Source organism: Acartia tonsa, chromosome 11 (assembly GCF_053477335.1).
Source record: "Acartia tonsa isolate MP-2025a chromosome 11, ASM5347733v1, whole genome shotgun sequence".
Taxonomy (NCBI): domain Eukaryota; kingdom Metazoa; phylum Arthropoda; class Copepoda; order Calanoida; family Acartiidae; genus Acartia; species Acartia tonsa.
In genome coordinates, this window is record NC_137270.1 from 33,884,920 (window position 1) to 33,910,348 (window position 25,429).

Here is a 25,429-nt window from a genome sequence, read left to right on the forward strand (position 1 = left end):
AACCAAACTAGGGAACCATTACAGATTTCATTTTGGGACTTTCCTTTTAGGGGCTTGTGGAGCAAAAGACCCCCCAAAACACTAAAAATGTGCGTTCTGAGCTTATTTTAAAGATACCAACCTGATTTTTTTTTAAATAATACTTTTTTAACATAACTGAATCAACGAACCATTACAGATTTCTATTTCGGACTTTCCTTCTAGGGTCTACTGGAGCAAAAGACCCCAAAACACTAAAAATATTGGGACTTTCCTTCTAGGGGCTTGTGGAGCAAAAGAACCACAAAACACTAAAATATTAGTTCTGACCTTATTTTTAAAGATATCAACATGATTTTTTTAAGAACACTTTTTTAACATAACCGAACTCGGTAACTTTTACAGAATTCATTTAGGGACTATCCTTCTAAAAGCTAGTGGGGCAAAAGACCCCCTAAAAGTATTATGTTTAAAAAGTATTATCAAAAAATCAGGTTGATATATTTAAAAATAAGCTCAGAACTCATACTTTTAGTGTTTTTGGGGGTCTTTTGCTTCACAAATCACAAGAAAAAAAGTCCCAAAATAAAATCTGTAATGGTTTGTTGATTCGGTTATGTTAAAAAAGTATTATTTTAAAAAAATCAGGTTGATATCTTTAAAAATAAGCTCAAAACTCATATTTTTAGTGTTTTTGGGGGTCTTTTGCTCCACTAGACCCTTAAAGGAAAGTCCAAAATGAAATCTGTAATGGTTCCTTAATTCAGGTATGTTAAGAAAGTTTTCTTTAAAAAAAATCAGGTTGACATCTTTAAAATAAGCTCAGAACTCATATTTTTAGTGGTTTAAGGGTCGTTTGCTCCACAAGCCCCTAGAAGGAAAGTCCCAAAATGAAATCTGTAATGATTTGTTGATTCGGTTATGTTAAAAAAGTATTATTAAAAAAATCAGGTTGATATCTTTAAAAATAAGCTTAGATCTCTTATTTTTAGTTTTTGGGGGTCTTTTGCTCCACAAGCCCCTAAAAGGAAAGTTCCAAATAAAATCTGTAATGGTTTGTTGATTCAGTTATGTTAAAAAAGTATTATTTAAAAAAAATCAGGTTGATATCTTTTAAAATAAGCTTAGAACTCATATTTTTAGTGTTTTGGGGGGATCTTTTGCTCCACAAGCCCCTAGAAGGAAAGTCCCAATATGAAATCTGTAATGGTTCATTGATTCAGCTATGTTTAAAAAGTATTATTTAAAAAAATCAGGTTGATATCTTTAAAAATAAGCTCAGAACTCATATTTTTAGTGTTTGGGGGTTTTTTGTGCTCCACAAGCCCCAAGAAGGAAAGTCCCAAAATGAAATCTGTAATGGTTCGTTGATTCAGTTATGTTAAAAAAGTATTATATAAAAAAACCAGGTTGATATCTTTAATAATAAGCTCTGAACTCATATTTTTAGTGTTTGGGGGTTTTTGTGCTCCACAAGCCCTAAGAAGGAAAGTCCCAAAATGAAATCTGTAATAGTTCGTTGATTCAGTTATGTTAAAAGAGTATTAATTTTTAAAAATCAGGTTGATATCTTTAAAAATAAGCTCAGAACTCATATTTTTAGCGTTTGGGGGGTTTTTGTGCTCCACAAGCCCCAAGAAGGAAAGTGCCAAAATTCAATTTTCAAAATTTTATGTGTACATCCAGTCATATAAGAGAGCCTACTAAAAGAATTAGGTTGATAACTATAAAAACAAACCCACACGGCCCTCCCAAACTTTTATACTGAATTTCATTTCCTATAACTGTACAAACTTCCCCCCCCCCTTACTTCAAGTTTTGGTATCTTTATAAAAAAAAACGGCGGCGGGAACATGGTCTCAAATGATTCTAAATTGCCTAATTCGGCGAGAAATGCAATAAAAAAATTTTTTTTTGGTGGCGGCGGAAAACGGCGGCGGACGGCGGGAGCGGCGGTCCCGCCGCCGTTTTTTTTAAAGATACCAAATCTTGGGGTAATTAGTGACACAATCAAAAAGATTTCATCCAATTATCTTTAAAACTAAGAGAGTAGCATACTGTATTTAAGATATACCTTCATAAACGAGAATTTGAAAAAAATGAATTCAGTATAAAAGTTTGGGAGGGCCGTGTGGGCTTGTTTTTATAGTTATCAACCTAATTCTTTTTGAAGGCTCTCTTATATGACTGGATGTACACATAAAACTTTGAAAATTGAATTTCGGCACTTTCCTTCTTGGGGCTTGTGGAGCACAAAACCCCCCCCAAACGCTAAAAATATGAGTTCTGAGCTTATTTTTAAAGATATCAACCTGATTTTTTTAAATGATACTTTTTTAACATAACTGAATCAACGAACCATTACAGATTTCATTTTGGGACTTTCCTTCTAGGGGCTTGTGGAGCAAAAGACCCCCAAAAACTAAAAATATGCGTTCTGAGCTTATTTTTAAAGATATCAACCTGATTTTTTTTTTAAATGATACTTTTTTAACTTAACTGAATCAATGAACCATTACAGATTTCATTTTGGGACTTTCCTTCTAGGTGCTTGTGGAGCAAAAGACCCCCAAAAACACTAAAAATGTGCGTTCTGAGCTTATTTTAAAGATACCAACCTGATTTTTTTAAATAATACTTTTTAAACATAACTGAATCAACGAACCATTACAGATTTCATTTTGGGACTTTCCTTCTAGGGGCTTGTGGAGCAAAAGACACCCAAAAACACTAAAAATATGAGTTCTAAGCTTATTTTAAAAGATATCAACCTGATTTTTTTTAAATAATACTTTTTTAACATAACTGAATCAACAAACCATTACAGATTTTAATTCGGCGAGAAATGCAATCAAAAATTTCTTTTTTGGTGGCGGCGGAAAACGGCGGCGGACGGCGGGAGCGGCGGAAAACGGCAGCGGACGGCGGTCCCGCCGCCGTTTTTTTTTAAAGATACCAAAACTTGGGGTAATTAGTGACACAATCAAAAAGATTTCATCCAATTATCTTTAAAACTAAGAGAGTAGCATACTGTATTTAAGATATACCTTCATGAACGAGAATTTCCCCCCGCAGGGTTGCTTGTAAGGCGAAAAATTTTTGAAAAAAATAACATGGTCTCAAATGATTCCAAATTGCCTAATTCGGCGAGAAATGCAATAAAAAAAATTTTTACCCCCCCCCAAAAAAAAATTTTGGGGGGGGTGGGGGGTCGACGATAATTTTAAAAGTAACTTTGGCCCCATAGAAGCTTAAATCCAAAATTAGCTCCCTCTAGCTCTAAGGGTTCTGGAGTAAACCCCCCCCCCTGCCCAAATGGTCCTTAAGCACATCCTCCTTTTATTTAATACCTATAATTGCGACAACTTTTTAAAGATGTAAATTTTTAAAAGTTACAAAAAGCCGAAAAATTTTTTTGGGTGACATTTTTATGATTTTTTTTTTTTTTTTGGGGGGGGGGTTCAGGGGGGCTTTGCCCCATGGTGCAGTGGGGTTCCCCTAACCCAATTACTGGTTTTTGTTAAAAAAAATAAGAAAAATTTAAAAAATTTGGAAATTGGGATTTTTTTATTTTTTGGGGGGTTGGGTGTCCCACCCTCCTAGAAAATAGCCTAAAACCACCGGAGGACCAGTAGGTATATTCCCAGAAGAGTAGAGTCCAATTTGTCCAGCAGTTACTGAGATTTTACCAAAAATGTAAAAAAAAAATTTGGGGGGAGTGTTTTTTTTAGTTTTTGGGGGGGTTGGGGGTGTCCCACGCCCCAGGAAAATAGCTTAAAACCATCACAGGACCAGTAGGTATAATCCCTGAAGAGTAAAGCCTAATCGGTTCAGCGGTTACTGAGATCTTAAGCTTCAGACGGACAGACATCGTTCTACTTTGTATTATAGACTAGTGTCCCACCCCCCAAGAAAATAGTTATAAACCTTCCCGGGACCTATGAGAAGCTACCCTGTTAAGGAGAACCCAATAGGTTCAGCGGTTAGTGAGATCCTTCGGTACAAACACACAGACAAACACCTAGACATCCTGTTACTTTAGTATAAGGATATGTCACTTTGATTTCTTAAGCTTCGCTTTATAAATATTGTTATTCTTGTCTTCTTACTCTCTCTCTCTCTATTTGAAAAATTTTATATTAGTCTCTGTTACAAACTAAATTCAATCTAAATATAAAATTTTCTGAAGAGCATTTGACAAATAGATTATGTAAATTTCTACAAAACTACTTTCAGTGTAAAGGCGGAAGCGGATATGCAACTTTTTGAAACGAAAAGTAAAACGCGCATGATCTCAGCCCATAAAAGAGTTACAGCTATAAGATTCGGCACAGCAATTGCTTTTGTAGAGAACAATATGGACTGTAAAAAAAGGCGGCGGAACCACCGCCCCCGCCGAAAACCGCCGAATTTTTTTTGCCCTTTCTTGCCATAATAGACAATTTTCAACTATCTGAGAAAAACTTTTTTAAAAAAATATTTTCTCTTGACACTTGTAAGAGAAAAAAAAGTTTATCTCACGAAAAAAGGGCAAAAAAAAATTTCGGCGGGAAACGGCGATTTTCGGCGGGAGCGGTGGTTCCGCCGCCGTTTATTCACAGTTCCATATTATTCTCCACTAAAGCAACTGCTGTGCCGAATTTTAGAGCTGTAACTCTTTTATGGGCTGAGATCATGCGTGTTTTACTTTTGGTTTCAAAAAGTGGCACATCCGCCTCCCCCCAAGGAAATTAAATAGAATGTAAGTACGTTCATGTCCCTCCCCGGTATTTTATTGAACAGACATTGAGTTGGTTGGTTTTTAGTTACTGAAATGTTCTAAAGAATACATAGCCAATTTGAAATCTAAAGGGATTAGACAATGGTAGAAAAATTGATGTACATCAGGTCCTATTTATGATTCTATTATCCCTTCTGTAGAATAAAAATATCTATAAAAAGGTTAAAAAAACTGTGTCCATTTGTAACAATGACAATGCTAGACTCATTTTGTAGTTTAACTTAAATTAGTCAATCAAAAACGTTTTTATTACAAAACCTTTGATCAGGGTTTCGGATCCGGATACGGATCCGCAAGGATCCGCATTTTTGAGTCCAAGGATCCGGATCCGCAAAAAAAATGCGGATCCGGATCCTTGGACTCAAAAAAATGCGGAAATAATGTAAAAATCTACCTAAATCTATATAAAATAGTCACTTACAAATTTTGAAATATCTAAGTTGGTAACCCTGTTAGTGTTAAAATTAAAATTATTTTTTTTGACTTCGAATAAAAGAATAAATATTTTTTTCAAAATTTGTTGATTTTATTTTTATTGTCAAGGATCCGGATCCGGATCCGGTCGGATCCGGATCCGCACTTACCAAATTTTGAGGATCCGGATCCGGATCCGCAAAAAATCAATGCAGATCCGAAACCCTGCCTTTGATAAAAGTTATATCTATGTTTTTAAACTCCTAAATAATAATTCTATTTTTGAAAACATAACGAAAACAAAGTGAAAATGTACATTTGCAAAATTTTATTTTTCCAATCTTGAAAAATCTAGATAAAATGAATTAATAATAAATAACTACCTAAATGATTTTTGTTTTTGTAAAAAATACAATAGAACTAAAATAGAATGATTACAAGATGAAGATTAAAATCGCTTTGTGCCAGTGGTTAGCAAAATGTTATCTAATCAATAAACAAAAACCTTGGGTACTATTTTTCTTCGGAGAAAGCTTTACTTAAGGATAAAAATCTTAATTTACTAGAAAATTATTGGAAGGATTAAACTTAATCTCTCTTCGTCTAAACTGGCTAACAACCCAGGATTCAGCGATTAAAAGAGATCCTTCGCTACAAACAGACATCCTCTTACTTTTATATAGAAATTAATACAAACCTTTTCTATTTCGCCAGATTCAATTTTGATCAGCTGATTAAATTCATCTTCCGATATTAACTTTCTCAGGGGTTCTTCCAACTCCATGTAGGTCTCCGGCGGTCCATTACTGAAAAAAATATATAAATATAGAAGTCCAGACTAGGGTTGGGCCGGATATCCGGTGTGGCTTGATATCCGGCCGGAAATCCGGCCATTTTCAATATCTGGCCGGATACCGGATATTGAAACTATCCGGCCGGATATCCGGCTCTATAATTTTTTATACTTTACACCAAAAATCTCTGCTTTTTAAAATCTTAAATGCCTATAATTTTCTTATTATTGAAGCTAGAAGAACATTTTTTCGGAATAAGTTTAACTTTATGTAAATTTATATAAGATTTCTAAAGAAATTTTTTTTACTACTTTAATATCTGGTAATTTGGCCGGTTATCCGGCCGGATATTCGGTAATTTGGCCGGATAACCGGATATTTGCCGGATATCCGGTATTTGAAATCAGCCGGATATCCGGTATCCGGCCAAAAAAGTATCCGGCCCAACCCTAGTCCAGACCCATAATCTCTTAATTAGACCTATTGGAACAATATCCAAACAAATTATTATTGTTCACAAAGTTTTAAAGTTTGAATTAACACCCCTTTACCCCCCCCCCCCCCCACACACACACACACTTGTCCGTCTATGGCTATTTACATACGAAAATCTTCGGACAGCTAGAAATTTCCTTATAAATAAATCGACCCTGAAAAGCATTTATTGTTTAACATCAATAGAGATGTATGAGATCATTGTTTTCTATAATACAAAGTAGAATGATGTCAGTCCGTCCCTTAAGATCTTGGTAACCACTGAACCGATTGGATTCTACTCTTCAGGAAATATACCTACTGGTCCTGTGGTGGTTTTAGGCTTTTTTTCTTTGGGGGTGGGACACCCCAAACACCCCCCCCCCCAAAAAAAACAAAAAAATCTCCCCCCCCCCTTTATTTTTGGCTGAAGATTTCCTTGGTCTTTTTACGAATTTCGCCTTAATTTTTTTTTCACGTCTTGGGGCAAAGCCCCTAGAGGCTAGGGGCGTAGCCGCTAGTCTTATATAATGTGAAGGGAGACGGGATTAATGTGCAGATGTTGTAATACAGAGCTGGATCTTTAAATCATTTCAATGGTGCGCCAAATCGGGGTGCGCCGAATTTCAGCCAATCATAGCGCGGCGTTTCGTAAAATGCTATGCTCTCATTGGTGGAAAGTTGGCTCACCCCGATTTGGCGCACCATTGAAATGATTTAAAGATCCAGCTCAGGTAACTAGTATATTCAAAACATTCCTATAGAAAGATCTGAAAATAATAATACCTAGTTATTTATCGCATCGTATTAGAAACAGCTTTCTGCGGACATAAAATTGTACAAATATAATATTAAAATTAGTTTTGTTAGCCCGAGATGCCGAAGTATGATTGGACATTTTTTCATTCATAGAAAATTGGATATAATACGATACGTTCAATGATTTTTCAGTATGGCTTAGAACCAGTTATAATCCAGCGGATAATAATCGGCTTCGAAGCCATACTTGAAATAGTATACTAGAACTGTGAAATTGACACCTTAAATTCTTTTATGTTAAAATAATAAATCTTATTCTTTATTTAGGTGAAAAATATTTATAGATTATTATTTTTGATGATTTGAGCAATAGGTATTCATATATAATATTAATCTTATCAAGTATATTTCTGTTTCATGATATTGCTACACCAACATAATTTTTCTTGTTATATGCTAATTATACCTACATATATATATTACAAAGATGAACTTTTTCTTTCATACTTCCCAAGAACACTAATTCAATCAATTTCTTTTGATAAGAATCACAACACATCGTGTTCACAGAAAAAAACAAGGATGACAACATTCAAAAAACACTCTACTTCAGCTTTAAAGTTTTAAAGTTTCTTCTGGAAAAATTGTGACCGCCAAATTCTGCCGGAAACCGCCCCTTTTTTGTAAGTCAATACTTATCCATAATTCGAAATGTCCATCAGTTTGTCGGGCAAATACATTTAGGAAGAATTCTTTGCTGCTATTAGAGATAGACGGTTAAGGTTTTTTTGTGAAGATTCCTTATTACAATGAGTACCCAGTAAATGACTTACTTTGGTCCGTTGGTTTGGCAGTTGTGTTATAAAAATGTAAACATTAAATCATATATTACAATTACACAATATATCTATTTGAAAAGTTTCTTGATTTTTTTTATTAATTTTTTTATTGGATTTAGATCACTGATCAACTGCTGTTTAAAACTCTTTTTATTTCCATCCACTATTTTTTTATGCTTTGCCTTGTAAGGATGTTGTCATCCCTGTTTTAACTTATGTGTAGAATGGATTTCATAATTAAGTACCTACCTAGGTAAAATATTTTGTTTATCTTAAGTAGTTTATTTGGAATTATTAAGTAATATTATTTAGTACCTACTTAGATTAATACTAATATATATATATAAACAAGGAAGACAACATCCATAAAAGCGAAGCACTGAAACGGTAGGACAAACGGACATTAACACTTGTATGGTATCTGAACTGAATAATCAGAATTTAAAAGAATTAGAGTCGAAGCAAAATTGTAAGTAAATTTGTTGAAATAACTGCTTGAAGCAGGATAATGTTTATGGACATACTTACATTTTTGGACTTGATTATAGAGTTGCTTCGCTTATAATATTGTTCGTTGTTTTCCCAGGAATCAATATACCAAAAATCAGATCAAACGGATTATCAAAACACTTGAAAATTTATTGTTAAAAAAGTAGAAAAATCAACATTTTTAAAATGGACGTGCGGACATTCTGGTAATGATTATAGAGTTGCTACGCTTTCTAAATCGTGCCAAACTACTACAGGAATCATCATGCAAAGTTTGAAATCGATAGGACAATTCTAACATGCCTAAATTAACGAATAAAAGCTATCTATCTCGGACGGACGTACGGACGGATGGACGTACGGACGGACGGACGGACCGACCCTAATTATAGAAAAGCTTCGCTTTTAATAAGATTATCCAAAATTTCGTACTTACAATGGAAGATTTATTCCATCAACAACCGGCATTTCAACTCTCAAAAAAAAACCGAGGACACAAAAAGAGAGAAAAGGGTGTTCAAAGATTATCACATGAAAAAATAAAATAGCTAAAGTTAAAACAAATAAGTTAAAGCACACAGAATTGTTTATGGAAATTTAATTTAATACATCAAAGTAATATTTTGGTGCTTTCCCTCAAAGTGCCTATCAAGCACTGTAAAACTTCCTACCCCTTTTTTAAAAATTAAATTAAAAATAGAAGTTTTTATTTTTAATGCCTAACCCCTGCAGGAAGACCTAATCCTGCAAGGCCTTTACCTCCGAAACCATAGCCCTACCAAGTACACAATTTTATTAAAACCTTTCCTGATATTATTAGAAAAAAAACCCAGAAAAAAAACCCCGAAAACCTACCCCAACCCAACCTCTTATTTACAATTATATTTCAAAATAAGTAAGGGTTAAGGGGGGTATGAACCAGCCCTTAGACATTAAACTTAAAACTTAAAGTTGAAGAATTTAACCCTTGCAACTAAATTCCGTAAGATCTGATCTTAGATTTTGGATGCTATTAAAATCATAAATTTTTCTGTAACATTATGCGAATTCCAAAAGAACAGATAATTTGTGTGTTTGTCAAATGATGTTTAGTTTACCTTTGTATGTAATCCTAAGAGGTTTATTTATTATTTATCAATTTTTTTTATATCAAATACCATTAAAAGTTTAAATTACAGTTTCTTCAATAACGAAGCTAGTCTATGATTCACTTTGACTGTTCGTTCGTATTGCTATGGGGGAAATGCGATTTACTCAGTTGCTATTCAAGATAAACTGCGGATTTTTTTTTGAAGATAACCCCTTACTTGGTCTGTCATTCTGCGACTGTCGGTCATGCTACAAAAGACATAAATATTTATGTGTTTATTAAGGTTTCGGTTCTTTAATCTCTCTTTTTTATAACCACTAAATATGTGCTCTATCTTGAATAAACAATCATACAAAATGAGTTATAGAGCTAATCTTCTTTGGTCGAAAAAAGAGGATAAAAGGACATTCGTATATAATAAAGGAAAACGAATTAAAATGACAAAACCATAACAAAAAAAATATTTTTTTTTGCATGTTCGTCGAAACTAGAGAAAAAGTAAGTTGTATAGGTACATAATGCTTTTTGGATTGGGACATCTTTTTAAAAAATAAGCAATTTATTTTAAATAGCATCAGAGATATTCCCATTTCTCCCATAATGTTATGGACTGATACATAGAAAAAGGTGTAAGGGTTAAAAAAGAGGGGGGCGGGCCTATTTTTTGGGTGATATCCTTATACTAAAGTAACAGGATGTGTGTCTGTTTGTGTGTTTGTACCGAAGGATCTCGCTAACCGCTGAACCGATCGGGTTCTCCTTAACAGGGTACCTTCTCATAGGTTCTGGGAAGGTTTATAACTATTTTGGGGGAGGGTACCACAACCCTCCTAAGAGAAATCGCCCCTAGAAAAAAATTACACTCCCCCAAAAACTTTTTAAACTAAAAATAAAAATGGGGGGAGGAAACCCCCCCCCCAAAAAAAAAAAAAAAATTACCCCCCCCCAGATTTTTTTTACTTTTTCTTTTCAAATCTAATATAATAATTGATTTATCTAATTTGACTCTTCCCTCCTCAAGTGTCCCTAGAGGCCTCTAGGGCCGTAGCCGCTAGTTAACTATATAAATTAGTAAGCTATTTTGTATCTAGAGAAGGATTTCGCTAACTGCTGAACCGACATGGTTCTCCTTTCCAGTGGAGCTTTTATAGGTCCTGAGATGGTTTTAGGCTATATTATTTCTAATAATAAGTCTAGGTATGGTTTTAGGCTATTTTATATCCTTTTTACAACATTTGCCCAAAAAGGGTGCCCAAAACAACTTTTTGGCGCCCAAAACCCGCCCCAAACCCTTTTGGGCAATTGGGCCGCCCAATATCAAAAAAAGTGCCCAATTCGACAACCCTGGGGTAAATACCCCCTCCAAAAAAAAAATTTCTAATAAAAAAAATTTTAGCGCGCTTTGCGCGCATTTTTAATACAATATTTAATAAAATTTAAATTACCCCCCCCAAAAAATTTTACCCCGGGGGTAAATTTTTTTTGGGGGGGGTAAACTAAATTTACCCCTGCCAACAGATTTCAGGGGGGGTAATTACCCCCCCCAAGCAAATTTTACCCCCAGGGTAAAAATTTTGGGAAGGGTAAAAAAAATTTGCGGTGCGCTTCGCGCGCCATTTTACCCCCCCAAAAAACGAATTACCCCCCCCCCTAAAAAAATTTTACCCCCCCCCAAAATAAAAAGCTTGGACGCCCCTGATGCTAAATAATAAAAGACTTGTATTGTTATAAAATATCCAATATATTTTAGATATCATTCAAGATGTAAGATATAAATATCAGAATGTTCAATAAAATTTCAATGATGAGGCAAGAAACACAAACTGGGATAAACATTTTGGAGATTTCCCACACACAGCATATAAGGTTAGGTCAAGTAATGGTACCTGAATAAATGACATTTCACCCCCCAGAGCTTCTTATTGATGAACGGACAAAAAGAAAAATTGAGAAAAAAAATTGTATAAGTAATACAAACAAACATAACATGATTCAAATTCGCTGCTTACTAAATATCATAAACGATTATTTTTAACATTCAAAGTTTTTATTCGCAGAATGTTTTTTTATATTTTATTCAAAACTTCTAAGGAAAGAGTAAAAATCATGTTTCATCGAAGGTTTTTAAAAAAGATTTGTACTTTCACACAAAATACCCTGTTGAATAAATTGAAATAAGGTGGTTTAGGGGGGGGGGGGAGACAAAAACTATAACCCTCTAATTTTCATTTGTTTTAATAAAGAGGGGGGGGGGGGGTATTTGTGCTTAACAAGCATTTTTTGTGAAAGCCTCAACACTTTTATTTTTAAGTCATGTTAATTAGGAGATTATTAGTTGTATAACTTTTTTATAGCAAATATTTTCTACATTTAGGATTAGTCCCTCCATATGCCAATCCGTTATTTAGGCATCTTAGATGTGTCTTTCTGGTAACAAACTTTGTTTGACGATTCCCTTCACAATATTGTAAAATTTTAAAATCGTAGCAACTCCAAAAATCTTTATTTAAAAGTCCGTACGTAAATTTTAACAAAATAGTTTTTAATTTTTTTTGCTATAAATATTTGCTGAGATTTCAAAATGTTATTCCTATTTTTAGGAATCATAATTAATAATTTTGAATCAAAGTTTTATGTTCAAAAAAAGGAAAGAGATTAGGCATTAAATAAAGTTTGGATGAATATTGAAACAAAGTACTAAATGACATATTTCAATTAAACTAAGTTTTTAGGAACCTTTTTTTTTATATTTGGGAGATTTTTTATCAAAGATTCTAAAAAAAGATTCATAAAAGCAGTTGAACCGCCATGGTTGTTTCAGCCGTCTACCTTAAATTGGAGCAAAGAAAATAATGTGTTTACTGTTCCATTTCGTACAGACGGACATTTTTAATTATGGAGTAGCTTTCCTAATAAAAATAGATGTTAATGTAAATGAGATCATTTAGATAATCGAATCAATTACTATAATCATTAGTTTACATGTTAAGATGAAAAACAACATTTATCTTTATAATGAAGTAACACGCTCTCTGTGTGCCTGGTTCACCTTTACATTGTCATTTTGCCTATGTCCTGGGAAGGTTTATAACTATTTTGGGGGAGGGTACCACCAACCTCCCAAGATAAATCTCTATTTATCTGAGTCTTAGCTTCAGAGGAACAACTTTGTATTTATCATTAAAAACCTATAAATATTCTAACAATGATAGTAATGTGCAAAAGTAGCTAGCATTAAACAAATACATGAAAACACACTTACAAAATAAAACAAAGGGGGGGGTGCGTAATGACATAAGCTCTTAAACCGTGAGCAAAATGGTCTAAATATTGAGCTAGACCCTTCAAACTTGGTATATAAGCCTAGTCCTATAGGTATTACATCTAAATGGCAAAAAAATATAAAAATTTTTATTTTTGGGTTAGGTTAGGTAAGAAAAACCCTGCGGAAATGGGGTTTTTAGGCTTTTTTTGGTCTATTTTGATGTGGAAACTTGCCTTAAATTGTTTTTTCTTAGGGTTTTAACTTAATTACACTGTATCTATTCATATGGACATTATTTAAGATGATTCAGCAAGTCGGGGACCGACCCCAGGGGGCTAGGTGTGTGGCCTGCAGGGGTTAAGTTCATTTTTCCCAATATATTTGTTGTGATACATCAAATTATAGGTTTTTTAGGTCAAGGAACTCAAATTCAGAGCTAAAATAAGCATTAGACTAATCTGAAGCTAGCCCCAGCGGGCTAGGTTAGTGGCCCGCAGGGGTTAAGTTCATTTTTTCCAATATATATCTTGTTATATATCAAACTATAGGTTTTTTAGTTCAAGAAACTCAAATTCTGAGCGAAAATTAGCATTAGACTGACCTGAAGCTAACCCCCCCGGGCTAGGTTGGTTTTCTGCAGGGCTTAAGAGCATTTACCTAACCTAACCTAGAAACTTACTTATATTTTTACAGGTTTTTTTCTTGAATAATGATGTGATACATCCAATTATATGTTTTTTAGGTCAAAGAACTCAAATTCATAGCTGAAATAAGCATTAGAATAATCTGAAGCTAACCCCAGCGGGCTAGATAGGTATCCCACAGGGCTTAAGTGCATTTTACCTAACCTAACCTAGAAACTTACATTTCATATTTTTTTAGGTTTTTTTTCAAATAAACTGTCCATTCATGAGGACCTTATTTCGATGATCCAGCAAGTCGAAGACCGACCCCAGCGGGCTATGTGGGTGTCCCTCAGGGGTTAAATGCATTTTTTTTTAGAAGTATGTGTTGTCATACATCCAAGTATAGGTTTTTAAGGTCAAGAAACTCAAATTTACAGCTAATAAAAGCATCAGACTAATCTGAAGCTAGCCACAGCGGGCTAGGTGGGTTGCCTGCAAGTTTTTACCTAACCTAACCTAGAACCTTACTTGTTTTTTTATGGTTTTTTTCTGGAATAAACTGTGTCTATTTATTAGAACATTATTTAAGATTTAAGACCCCAGCAGGCTAGGTGCGTGGCCCGCAGGGGTTAAGTGCATTTTTAGTTGTCATACATAAAATTATAGGTTTTTTAGGTCCAGAAATTCAAAGGGGTAGTTTTACGAAATGCATTTGAACTTAATTTAGTGAACTGCATATTTTTTCCTGGTTAATTGGTTAAACTACATTTATATGGCATATATTTGAAAGAATTTTAATTTTGATAGTACAATGTTAGCGGTGGAAGAATTTAATATGCTAATAGGATACAATTTTTTAATTTAATGTATACCACATACCACGAAAAAACTAGCATCAGGTTGCTATTGTGTTTTTTTTTTTAGCTCCAAATTGACTTAAAAACCTATAGTTTGATGTATAACAACACATAATTTGGAAAATTTACCCCTGCAGGCCACCCACCTAATCCGCGGGGGTTAGCCTTAGGTCAGTCTAATGCTTAAAATAGCTCTGAATTTGAGTTTCTTGACATAAAAAACCTATAATTTGATGTATGACAACACATACTTTAGTAAAATGCACTACACCCCTGTGGGCCACCCACCTAGCCCGCTGGGGTCGGTCCCCAACTTGCTGGATTATCTAAAATAATGTCCTCATTAATAGACACAGTTTATTCAAGGAAAAAACCAAAAAGAATAAGTAAGTTTCTAGGTTAGGTTAGGTAAAATGCACATAAGCCCTGTGGTAAATCTACCTAGCCCGCAGGGGTTAGCTTCAGGTAAGTCTTATGCCAATTTTAGCTCTGAATTTGAGTTTCTTGACCTTAAAAACCTTTATTTTGATATATAACAAGATCTATATTGGAAATAATGCATTTAACCCCTGAGGGCCACCAACCTAGCCCGCTGGGGCTAGTTTCAGATTAGTCTTATGCTCATTCTAGCTCTGAATTTGAGTTAACTGACCTAAAAAACCTTTATTTTGATATATAACAAGATCTATATTGGAAATAATGCACTTAACCCCTGCGGGCCACCCACCTAGCCCGCTGGGGTCGGTCCCCGACTTGCTGGATCATCTTAAATAAAGTCCTCATGAATGGACAGTTTATTCTAGAAAAAAAACCTAAAAAAAATAATAAATGTAAGTTTCTAGGTTAGCTTAGGTAAAATGCACTTAAGCCCTGTGGGCAACCCAGCTAGCCCGCTGGGGTTAGCTCCAGATTATTCTAATGCTTATTTTAGCTCTGAATTTGAGTTCTTTGACCTAAAAAACATATCATTTGATGTATCACATCATATATATTGGAAAAATGCACTTAACCCCTGCGGGCCACCCACCTAGCCCGCTGGGGTCGGTCCCCGACTTGCTGGATCATCTTAAATAAAGTCCTCATTAATAGACAGTTTATTCAAGAAAAAAAACTGTAAAAATATAAGTAAGTTTCTAGGTTAGGTTAGGTAAATGCTCTTAAGCCCTGCAGAAAACCAACCTAGCCCGGGGGGGTTAGCTTCAGGTCAGTCTAATGCTAATTTTCGCTCAGAATTTGAGTTTCTTGACCTAAAAAACCTATAGTTGGATATATCACAACAAATATATTGGGAAAAATTAACTTAACCCCTGCGGGCCACCCACCTAGCCCCCTGGGGTCGGTCCCCGACTTGCTGAATCATCTTAAATAATGTCCATATGAATAGATACAGTGTATTTAAGTTAAAACCCTAAGAAAAAACAATTTAAGGCAAGTTTCCACATCAAAATAGACCAAAAAAAGCCTAAAAACCCCATTTCCGCAGGGTTTTTCTTACCTAACCTAACCTAAAAAAAATTTTTTTTGGATTTTTTTGCCATTTAGATGTAATACCTATAGGACTAGGCTTATATACCAAGTTTGAAGGGTCTAGCTCAATATTTAGACCATTTTGCTCACGGTTTAAGAGCTTATGTCATTACGCACCCCCCCCTTAGTCAATTTACGTCAGAGTCTCGGTTAGACAAATAAATGGACAAATATAGACTTTATGATGACAAAATATTTTTTGTCAGCTAAGAAAATCTCAATTTATGAATTGTCACAAACGGACAAACGAGCAGAGATTTTTAGAGATAGATAAGAAAAGGTATAACAAAATTTAATCTTATTCTTATGTTCTAGGACTTGACAATTATCAAACTAAAGAAACTAACTCAACAATGTAATACTACATAATATCTATAGTGTGAAACATAAAAAAATAGACTTATAATGATCTGTGAGAAAAGATACATATTTGTGATAATTTACACAGCAATAAACTTTATATCCACATTACCATTCCTGCCATACTGGCTGATGATAGTGCTAGACATTATCCTGTCCACAATCTTTGTATTCAATGTTTATTTCATCATATCAAATTACAATTATTCAAATCCGGATAAGAGAACAATTTTAACCATCAACATGCAGCTGATAGCAGGAGGCTGTCTTTTGGTTGCCGCTCAGAATGATTTGGTGGATTTTTTCTTCATATTAGGTAGGGTGGAATAGATTTAATAATTGAATTAAGTGGAGGGAATTTTATCATATTGCAAGGATAATATGATTTAGATATTCATTTTCCAGTATAGCTTCGAAACCTATTAATATCTGCTGTATCAGAACCAGTTCTATGCCATACTGAAAAATCGTGTATTGTAACTATTATATCCAGTTTCTTAGAATATAAATTGTACAATTAAAATTTAAAACCACAGTACTTTAATCATACATTGCGATAAATAACTATTATTGACCTTTTAAAGCATTATAAGGGGGGGGTTTTTAATGCAACCATCTCGTAATCAGTGAGCAAATGGCACTTAGAATTCGAATTTCGAGCTGAAATTTTGCATGGGTAATCCTTGGTAGGTCTATTTTCCCTAAATTGAATAAAAAGTTGGAAAAGTAACGGCTGGCGGCTGCAGCTCAGCCGTTTAGCCGTTTTTGGCCTATTTTTAGGGCAAATTCATCATTATTTACGTAGGAATCAACTTTTTAAATCATAGTTTTGGTTTAATTCATATTAAATGATAGCAATAACCATTTTTTAAATTTCTAGTACCAGCTGCTAAACGGCTAGAACCGGCTGAAAACGGCTGGGAGCGGCCAAGAGTATGAAGAGTAGATAGGGCTTGTGACATGTCTAGGGGTAGGTTTTTATGTGTGCTGAGCTCAAAAATACTACTAAAAATAGTGACAGCAAATCCATATGGCAGCTGGGTAACAGCTGCAGCTCAGCTGCGAGCGGCCAAGAGTAGAATGAGAAGATAGGGCTTGTGACGTGTCTAGGGGTAGGTTTTTATGGGTGCTGAGCTCAAAAATGCTACCAAAAATAGTGGCGGCCTATCCATGTGGCAGCTGGGTAACGGCGGCAGCTCAGCTGGGAGAGGCCAAGAGTAGAATGAGTACATAGGGCATGTGACATGTCCAGGGTAAGGTTTTTATGCTGAGCTCAAAAATACTACCAAAAATAGTGATGGCCAATCCATGTGGCAGTTGAGTAATAGCTGCTGCTCAGCTGCGAGCGGCCAAGAGTAGAATGAGTAGATAGGGCTTGTGACGTGTCTAGGGGTAGGTTTTTATGGGTGCTGAGCTCAAAAATGGTACCAAAAATAGTGGCGGCCCATCCATATGGCAGCTGGGTAACGGCCGCAGCTCAGCTGTGAGAGGCCAAGAGTAGAATAAGTAGATAGGGCTTATGACGTGTCTAGGGGTAGGTTTTAATGGGTGCTGAGCTCAAATATGGTACCAAAAATAGTGGCGGCCATTCTATACGGCATCTGAGCAACAGCTGCAGCTCAGATGGGAGCGGCCAAGAGTAAAATGAGTACATAGGGCTTGTGACGTGTCTTGGGGTAAGTTTTTATGGGTACTGAGCTCAAAAAAGCTCCCAAAAATAGTGGCGACCCATCCATATGACAGCTGGGTAACGGCTGCAGCTCTGCTGGGGGAGGCTAAGAATAGAATGAGTAGATAGGGCTTGTGGGCTGTAGCTGTTACCCAGCTGCCATATGGATGAGCCGCCACTATTATTGGTAGTATTTTTGAGCTCAGCACTCATAAATACCTACCCCTGGACACGTCACAAGCCCTATGTACTCATTCTACTTTCGGCCGCTCCCAGCTGAGCTGCCGCCATTACCCAGCTGCCACATGGATGGGTCACCACTATTTTTGGAAGCATTTTGAGCTCAGCACTCATAAAAACCTACCCTAAGACACATCACAAGCCCTATCTACTCATTCTACTCTTGGCCACTCCTAGCTGAGCAGCAGCTGTTACTCAGCTGCCATATATGGATTGGTCGCCACTATTTTTAGTAGCATATTTGAGCTTAACACCCATAAAAACCTACCCTGAGACACGTCACAAGCTCTATGTACTCATTATACTCTTGGTGGTGTGCAGCTGTGCTGCAGCTGTTACCCAGCTGCAATGTGGATGGGTCGCCACTATTTTTGGTACCATTTTTGAGCTCAGCACCCATAAAAACCTACCCCTAGACACATCACAAGCCTTATCTACTCATTCTACTCTTGGCCACTCGCAGCTGAGCTGCAGCTGTTACTCAGCTGCCATATGGATGGGTCGCCACTATTTTTGGTAGCAATTTTGAGCTCAGCACCCATGAAAACCTACCCCTAGACATGTCACATGCCCTATGTACTCATTCCACTCTTGGCCTCTATCAGCTGAGCTTCGGCCGTTACCCAGCTGCCATATGGATGAGCTGCCACTATTTTTGGTACCATTTTTGAGCTCAGCACCCATAAAAACCTACCTCTAGACACGTCACAAGCCCTATCTAATCATTCTACTCTTAGCTGCTCGCAGCTGAGCAGCAGCTATTACTTAACTGCCATAGGGATTGGCCAAAACTATTTTTAGAAGCATTTTTGAGTTCAGCACCCATAAAAACCTAATCCTGGACCCGTCACATGCCTCATGTACTCATTCTACTCTTGGCCTATCTCGTCTGAGCTGCGGCCGTTACCCAGCTGAGCTACGTCCATTACCCAGCTGCCATGTGGATGGGCCTCCACTATTTTTGTTAGCATTTTTGAGCTCAGCACCTGTAAAAACCTACCCCTAGACACATCACAAGCCCTATCTACTCATTCTACTCTTGGCCACTCGCAGCTGAGCTGCAGCTGTTACCCAGCTGCCATATGGATTGGCCGTCACTATTTTTAGTAGCATTTTTGAGTTCAGCACCCATAAAAACCTAATCCTGGACACGTCACATGCCTCATGTACTCATTCTACTCTTGGCCTATCTCGTCTGAGCTGCGGCCGTTACCCAGCTGAGCTGCGTCCATTACCCAGCTTCCTTGTGGATGGGCCTCCACTATTTTTGTTAGCATTTTTGAGCTCAGCACCTATAAAAACCTACCCCTAGACACATCACAAGCCCTATCTACTCATTCTACTCTTGGCCGCTCGCAGCTGAGCTGCAGCTTTTACCCAGCTGCCATATGGATTGGCCGTCACTATTTTTAGTAGCATTTTTGAGCTCAGCACCCATAGAAACCTAACCCTAGACATGTCACAAGCCCTATCTACCCTTTATACTCTTGGCGGCTCCCAGCCGTTTTCAGCCGGTTCTAGCCGTTTAGCAGCTGGTACTAAAAATTTTAAAAAATGGTTATTGTTATCATTTAACATGAATTAAACCAGAAATATGTTTTTAAAAGTTGATTCCTACGTAATTAATGATGAATTTGCCCTAAAAATAGGCAAAAAACGGCTAAACGGCTGAGCCGCCAGCCGTTACTTTTCCAACTTTTTTTTCGATTTAGGGAAAATAGACCTATCAAGGATTACTCATGCAAAATTTCAGATCGAAATTCGAATTCTAAGTGCCATTTGCTCACTGATTACGAGATGGTTGCATTAAAAACCCCCCCCTTTATATTTATAGAAGCTAAATATGAGTTTTTAGCTTCCCACAATTTTACTAAATGCAAGCAAGTACTTTTAATTCTTATTCAATAATATCTACTCCTAACCCTACAACAAGGACGCGAAGAAGCAATCTATTTGCTTAACATGTATCCGAACACAATGTGTGCTCTGATGAACCAGGAACTGGTTGGTGTCATTCCAGTTATCAGTATTGCTCTGATCCTCTGGTTCAAAGCAATACTGGCATGCATGCCGGCAGATTATTTAAAGGAATTCTATTATTTTGTTTTTATTCAATTTTTTTTTTCATTTGTGTAAACAATTTGGATAGGGGTTTGATCACACACCTATGAGATAAAGGAGAAAAAATTGAATCACCCTCTTAAAAAATAATTTAGTGTTAACCAGTGTTGCGGAGCCGGGAGCCGTGGAGCCACCATATTTTGCTGGAGCCGGAGCCGTAAATTTTCGTTAAAAAATGGCTCCGGCCCCGGACTAGATAAATAAAGAGATTTTATATAAATTATAATTTGGTAACTCTGTTTTGTCTTGTGCAAATGCCCTTTGTTTTTTAAGTCCATTTTTATCACTTTTATTAAAATTAAACTTTTAAAACCTTCAAAAGTCAAAAATAGATGTGGGAAAAAATATGTAGAGTTTTTCCTTAATTTAAGGTCAGTCGAAACCGGAGCCGCACCAAAATCAAACGGCTCCAAAATGCTGGTGTAAACCATGCCTAGTTGAGAGAATAAGATAAATATTAAATTATCAACTACAAACCTAGTCTTTGAATTTCCTGCCTTAATTTCTTTTTCTACTTAAAATAACTGATCCAATTTATGAGGAAGCAAAATCATAGAATACTAATCTCAGATAAAAAGACATAGCCTAGTTATGATACTTGTTGTCATAGCTCTGTCTATTGTGATCATCATCGAGTACCTGTTGATATTTGCCAGCTTTGGATCACTGTGTGCATCATACTACCTGTCTGAACTTGAACAAAGGAAAGGAAATCTAGATAGATCAGATGATAAAATCTTTTTATTTGGAGGGGGATAATCTCTGATTTTTGCTATATATCAAAATTTGTGAGAGAAAAAACAATAAGATACCTAATTTAAGATAAACCCATTATTGTCTGCACATAAGATTTCCCACTAAGAGGCAATATATTTATGGGCAAGTTCTTGAGCATTAATTCTATTTGCTAAAATAAGTTTTGTCATAAATAATCATTTAATGAGGTGACTGTCATTTTTTTATCTTGAAGATGAGTTTTACGCAATAGTAATATGGTATTACAAATCTTTCATTTGATATAATTCTTGATTTCTTTAATCAAAGGTTTGAGTTAACTGTGGACAGAAAACTGTTCAGTGAAGCCACTCTCTTGGTGCCTTTCAATGTTCCTCTCCTGATCATTCCAGAACTGATCAGCAGAATCCCAGCTCTAATTTCATATTGTAAACGCTCTGACAATACAAACAATCTGGATCCAACAGTTGTGGTTCACACAGATCAACAACCAAGTCTGATTGTTAAAAGTAAGACAACGATTAAAGTGGATTGTCACCACCCTTCAATCTATCACAATGTCAGCATTGGAATGCCTACTGATGCCTCCACTTCAGCCAAGCCAAGTACTTCAACAACAACCAAAAAGACTGTTTCTACTAGTAAATGTACATCAAATCAATACAATGAAGAAAACAATCAATTCTACAAATATCAAAACAAAGCCATGACTGGATATAACTGTGAGAAAGGTTTAACAACATCCATGCCAAATATAACAGAAAACTTAATACAAGTTTCGCCTGACAACAGTCCAAAGATAAAATTATCAAGACTTGCATCAGTACCTGTCATCAAAGTAACAGATAATCCTAACACAAAATTTCAGAATGTGAATGTAGAAATAGAATATTCACCAAAACATAAGTTAGGGTATTTCAGTGACCATTATCATCTGCATAAAAACAAAATATTGGGTTCTGGCAATGACCAGACAAACCTATTGACAGCAGATATGAACCAACCCAACCCATCTCCAATGCGAAACTACTACCTAGAACCCTTCCCCTGGCTGAAATACATCAACATGAACACTTCATTATTAGCTACACTTTTAATGACTGTTCTTTTAGTTGGAGTACATTTTATGCCTGATTCACATGGCATACTAGTGTATCTTTTTTATGGTGGTAGAAAGATCTGTAATCGCCTGTTTCCCCTGCTATGGATGACAATGTCTAAAGAAGTGATGAAGACAACAAATGACAAACTTGCACGGTGGTGGAACACCATGATGAACAGTGAGAGTTGTTTCCTTTCACCACTACAATTTATAGCAGGGTTATGTGATTAAAGAATATAAAATTTATAATTACCATAAGCTTAACCCTTTAAGTTGTAAAATTATTTAAGTTCATGGGGATAAACAATCAAGTTTTAAAGTAATATTAAACTATGTACCTAATATATTGAATACAGCAAAATCCTATAAATTGTAGGTGAACAACTTAAACCTCAATCCTGCTATGTACTTTACAACATAACATGTGGTTATAGCTCTTGTTGGCTCTCCTAAGCCTTTCTTAACTAACACATATTATTAATTAAAAGAACTTTTTACCTTAGGTATATATTTTGTTTTCGGTTTATTTAAAGTATACCTACTTAAGTGATATTGTCTGAAAAAAAATTATGCTTTATAAACCTACAAAAAGTAAAAAAACTAAGTGATAAGTTAAAGATCAAAAATAATTCCCTGTATAATAACTACCAAGTATTTGAATTTATTTCAATACATAAAGATTTAATCTTAAAACATTACTTAGTTATGTATGTTTTCCAATATTAAAATCAAGGGGTAGGGGGGCAGCGATTTGCCAGTGCTCAACAAGCACACCTTTACGTAACAAAATGTATACTTGCACAATTCCGTATTTTATCAATATTCGTATATTTTGTTAATATTTCCATGAAATGTTTATTGATATTTGTATGTATACTTGTTAATACTTTAATAAAAGTTGATATTTTGTATATTTTGCTAATACTACCATGAAATGTGAATAATAATTCTTTCATATATCTGCAATCTGCTTATTAATTTTTAATAGCAAAACTTTTCTATATTAAGGGTGCGTACGTTCGTTAGCACTGATAGTAAATTTAGACATGTTAGAATTGTTCTATAGATTTATAACCTTGCATCAGGATTCTTATAGGTATCTTTGAAAAAAATTAAATTCAGGAGTTATTTAGAAGGCATAGTATCTTTAAGCAGGAAGAGGGGGGGGGGGGAGGTCAATAATTTAAAACATTTTCCTGACATAGGTAATGTACTTAATGTCACTTGCTTTCATTTGTGCTTTAATGAACAGTGAAAGATCTAAAGTAGACTGTTTATAGAGTAACTAAAATTCTTGTACTGAAAACTTACTTCTTTTTTGCCTCTTCTTCCCCACCACCATTCTTAGTCTCTCCCTCTTGTTTTTGTAGTGTTACAAGCTTCCCATCAAGTTGGATTTCTGTCACATTGAAGTCAGAAAACCTCTCCTGAAATGAAAATCAAAGTTTTCGTGAGCCAAAAAATTAGCATAAAACTATTATGGCCGTGTTTAAGAAGAAGAAACATTTTAAAAACTACACCTAGCATGCATGTTATGATCTTTCTTTGCCTTTATTGATTATTGTCATTCTTCGGGGGGGGGGGGGGGGGGGAGGTTAAATGAAACCATCTCGTAATCAATGTATAAATGGCATTTAAAATTCGAATTTCGATCTAAAATTCTGCAGGAGTAATCCTTGGTGGTCTATTTTCCCTAAATCGAACAAAAAGTTGAAAAAGTAACGGCTAACGGCTCAGCCGTTTAGCCATTTTTTGCCTATTTTTAGGGCAAATCTGTCATAAATTACTTAGGAATCAACTTTTTGAAACATATTTTTGCTTTAAATCATGTGAAATGATACAAAATTTTTTTTTACATTTCTTGTACCAGCAACTACCGGCTAGAACCGTTTGAAAACGTTTTGGAGCAGCAAATAGAATTGTGTGGAGATAGGTTTCGTGATGATTTGCATTGAAAATAGCCCAAAAAATGGCTAATCGGCTGAGCCGCCAGCTGTTAGCCGTTATTTTTCTAACTTTTTGTTCGATTTAGGGAAAATAGACCTACCAAGGATTACTCATACAAAATTTCAGATCGAAATTCGAATTCTAAGTGCCATTTATACATTGATTTCGAGATGGTTGCATTAACCCCCCCCCCCCCCCCCCAGGATTTATATTTTTAAGTTTTAAAGATAGTTTTAAGTACCTAGGTAGTTATTGAAAAAGAGTTCTACCTACTGAATAAAATATTTAAAGCTAGCGGCTGTGCCCTAGAAAAAGGTCTCTAGGAGCTTATAAAAGAGCATAGTTGATCTTCCGTTTAGGATTTTAGTTTTTTAAAACTAAAAAGGAAAAAATTGTAGAAAGTATTTTTGAGCCACCCTTCTTCCAAATAGTAAACCTTCCTAGTTCCCAGGAAAGAAACAGTTTTTCGCACAAAAAAAGCGACTTTCATAATAAAACTTAAGTTCATACATTCAATATAAATTACCTTCAATCTTCCTTTAAATCCAGGATTGTTGAGATTCAAATATTTTGTTATTCCAACATCCTGCTCGGTTACCATACCTAAGAATGAAGATGAAAGGGATGGCCTCTAAGGGGCTTGGTGTCGCTTCGGATTAGAGACCTTTCCACGCACCTTGACATTTACTCCGCGTCTTTATAGCGTTTTAAAGAGTACCTACCCTTTGATTGCACGACTTTTGTCTTAGAAGTGGTAATGAGTTGCCCCTGTCTTGGGCCAAGGCATTCCCTCTAACTATTTATATCGCTCACCTGACATAGCAGCAAATGTAATTATTTTTAACTTCTTTAATTATGACGCATTGTTACGCCGAGATTCGAACCTATAACCTCCCCGACGACTAGCGGATGCGCTACGTGATGAGCAACAGTCGAAAGTAGTGACGTAGTCCTAAAAATGTTTCTGAAAGCTACATAATAAAGGCCCTGACCAAACAAAATAATTTTGTTATGCCTATAGATTCCTATACTAGGCCTTTAAAAAACTTAATCCTACATACATTTCATTATTTGTATAATGGCTCATAGCTATTAGAGGGGAGGGTACCACCACCCTCCCAAGAGAAATCGCCAAAAAATATAAAGCGCCGCCCTGCAGATAATTTTGGTAAAATACTGATCATAACATAGACTGAGAAGAAAACATTTTACGTGTCCTAGAAGCCTCTAGGGCCATAGCCGCTAGTAGTGCTCACAGGAACAAGTCCATCTTTAATAAGACGGAAAAGCAGAAAAAGAATGCTTACCTAACATATCAAAGCTGGCCCAATCTGAGTAATTTCTTTGATGTAGAACTTTAAC

General features: G+C 35.7%; 1 protein-coding gene and 1 long non-coding RNA gene across 2 annotated transcripts in view; both read right to left on the reverse strand.

Moving 5' to 3' along the window:
* The window catches only part of Pus7 (pseudouridine synthase 7), a 60,718-nt gene extending 35,289 nt beyond the window's left edge, over positions 1 to 25,429 (reverse strand). Inside the window, exons 1-4 of the mRNA XM_080177634.1 lie at positions 25,375 to 25,429; positions 24,594 to 24,670; positions 23,432 to 23,547; positions 5,871 to 5,979 (exon numbers count right to left, since the gene is read on the reverse strand). Coding sequence (XP_080033760.1) covers positions 5,871 to 5,979; positions 23,432 to 23,547; positions 24,594 to 24,670; positions 25,375 to 25,381 — 309 coding nt within the window. The 5' untranslated portion in view covers positions 25,382 to 25,429. The remainder of the gene's footprint in view (positions 1 to 5,870; positions 5,980 to 23,431; positions 23,548 to 24,593; positions 24,671 to 25,374) is intronic.
* On the reverse strand, positions 14,019 to 14,936 carry LOC145331859 (uncharacterized). Its single transcript, XR_013883923.1, has 2 exons — positions 14,808 to 14,936; positions 14,019 to 14,654 (listed from the first exon to the last, which is right to left on the reverse strand). It is a non-coding gene; the product is annotated as an uncharacterized LOC145331859 (long non-coding RNA).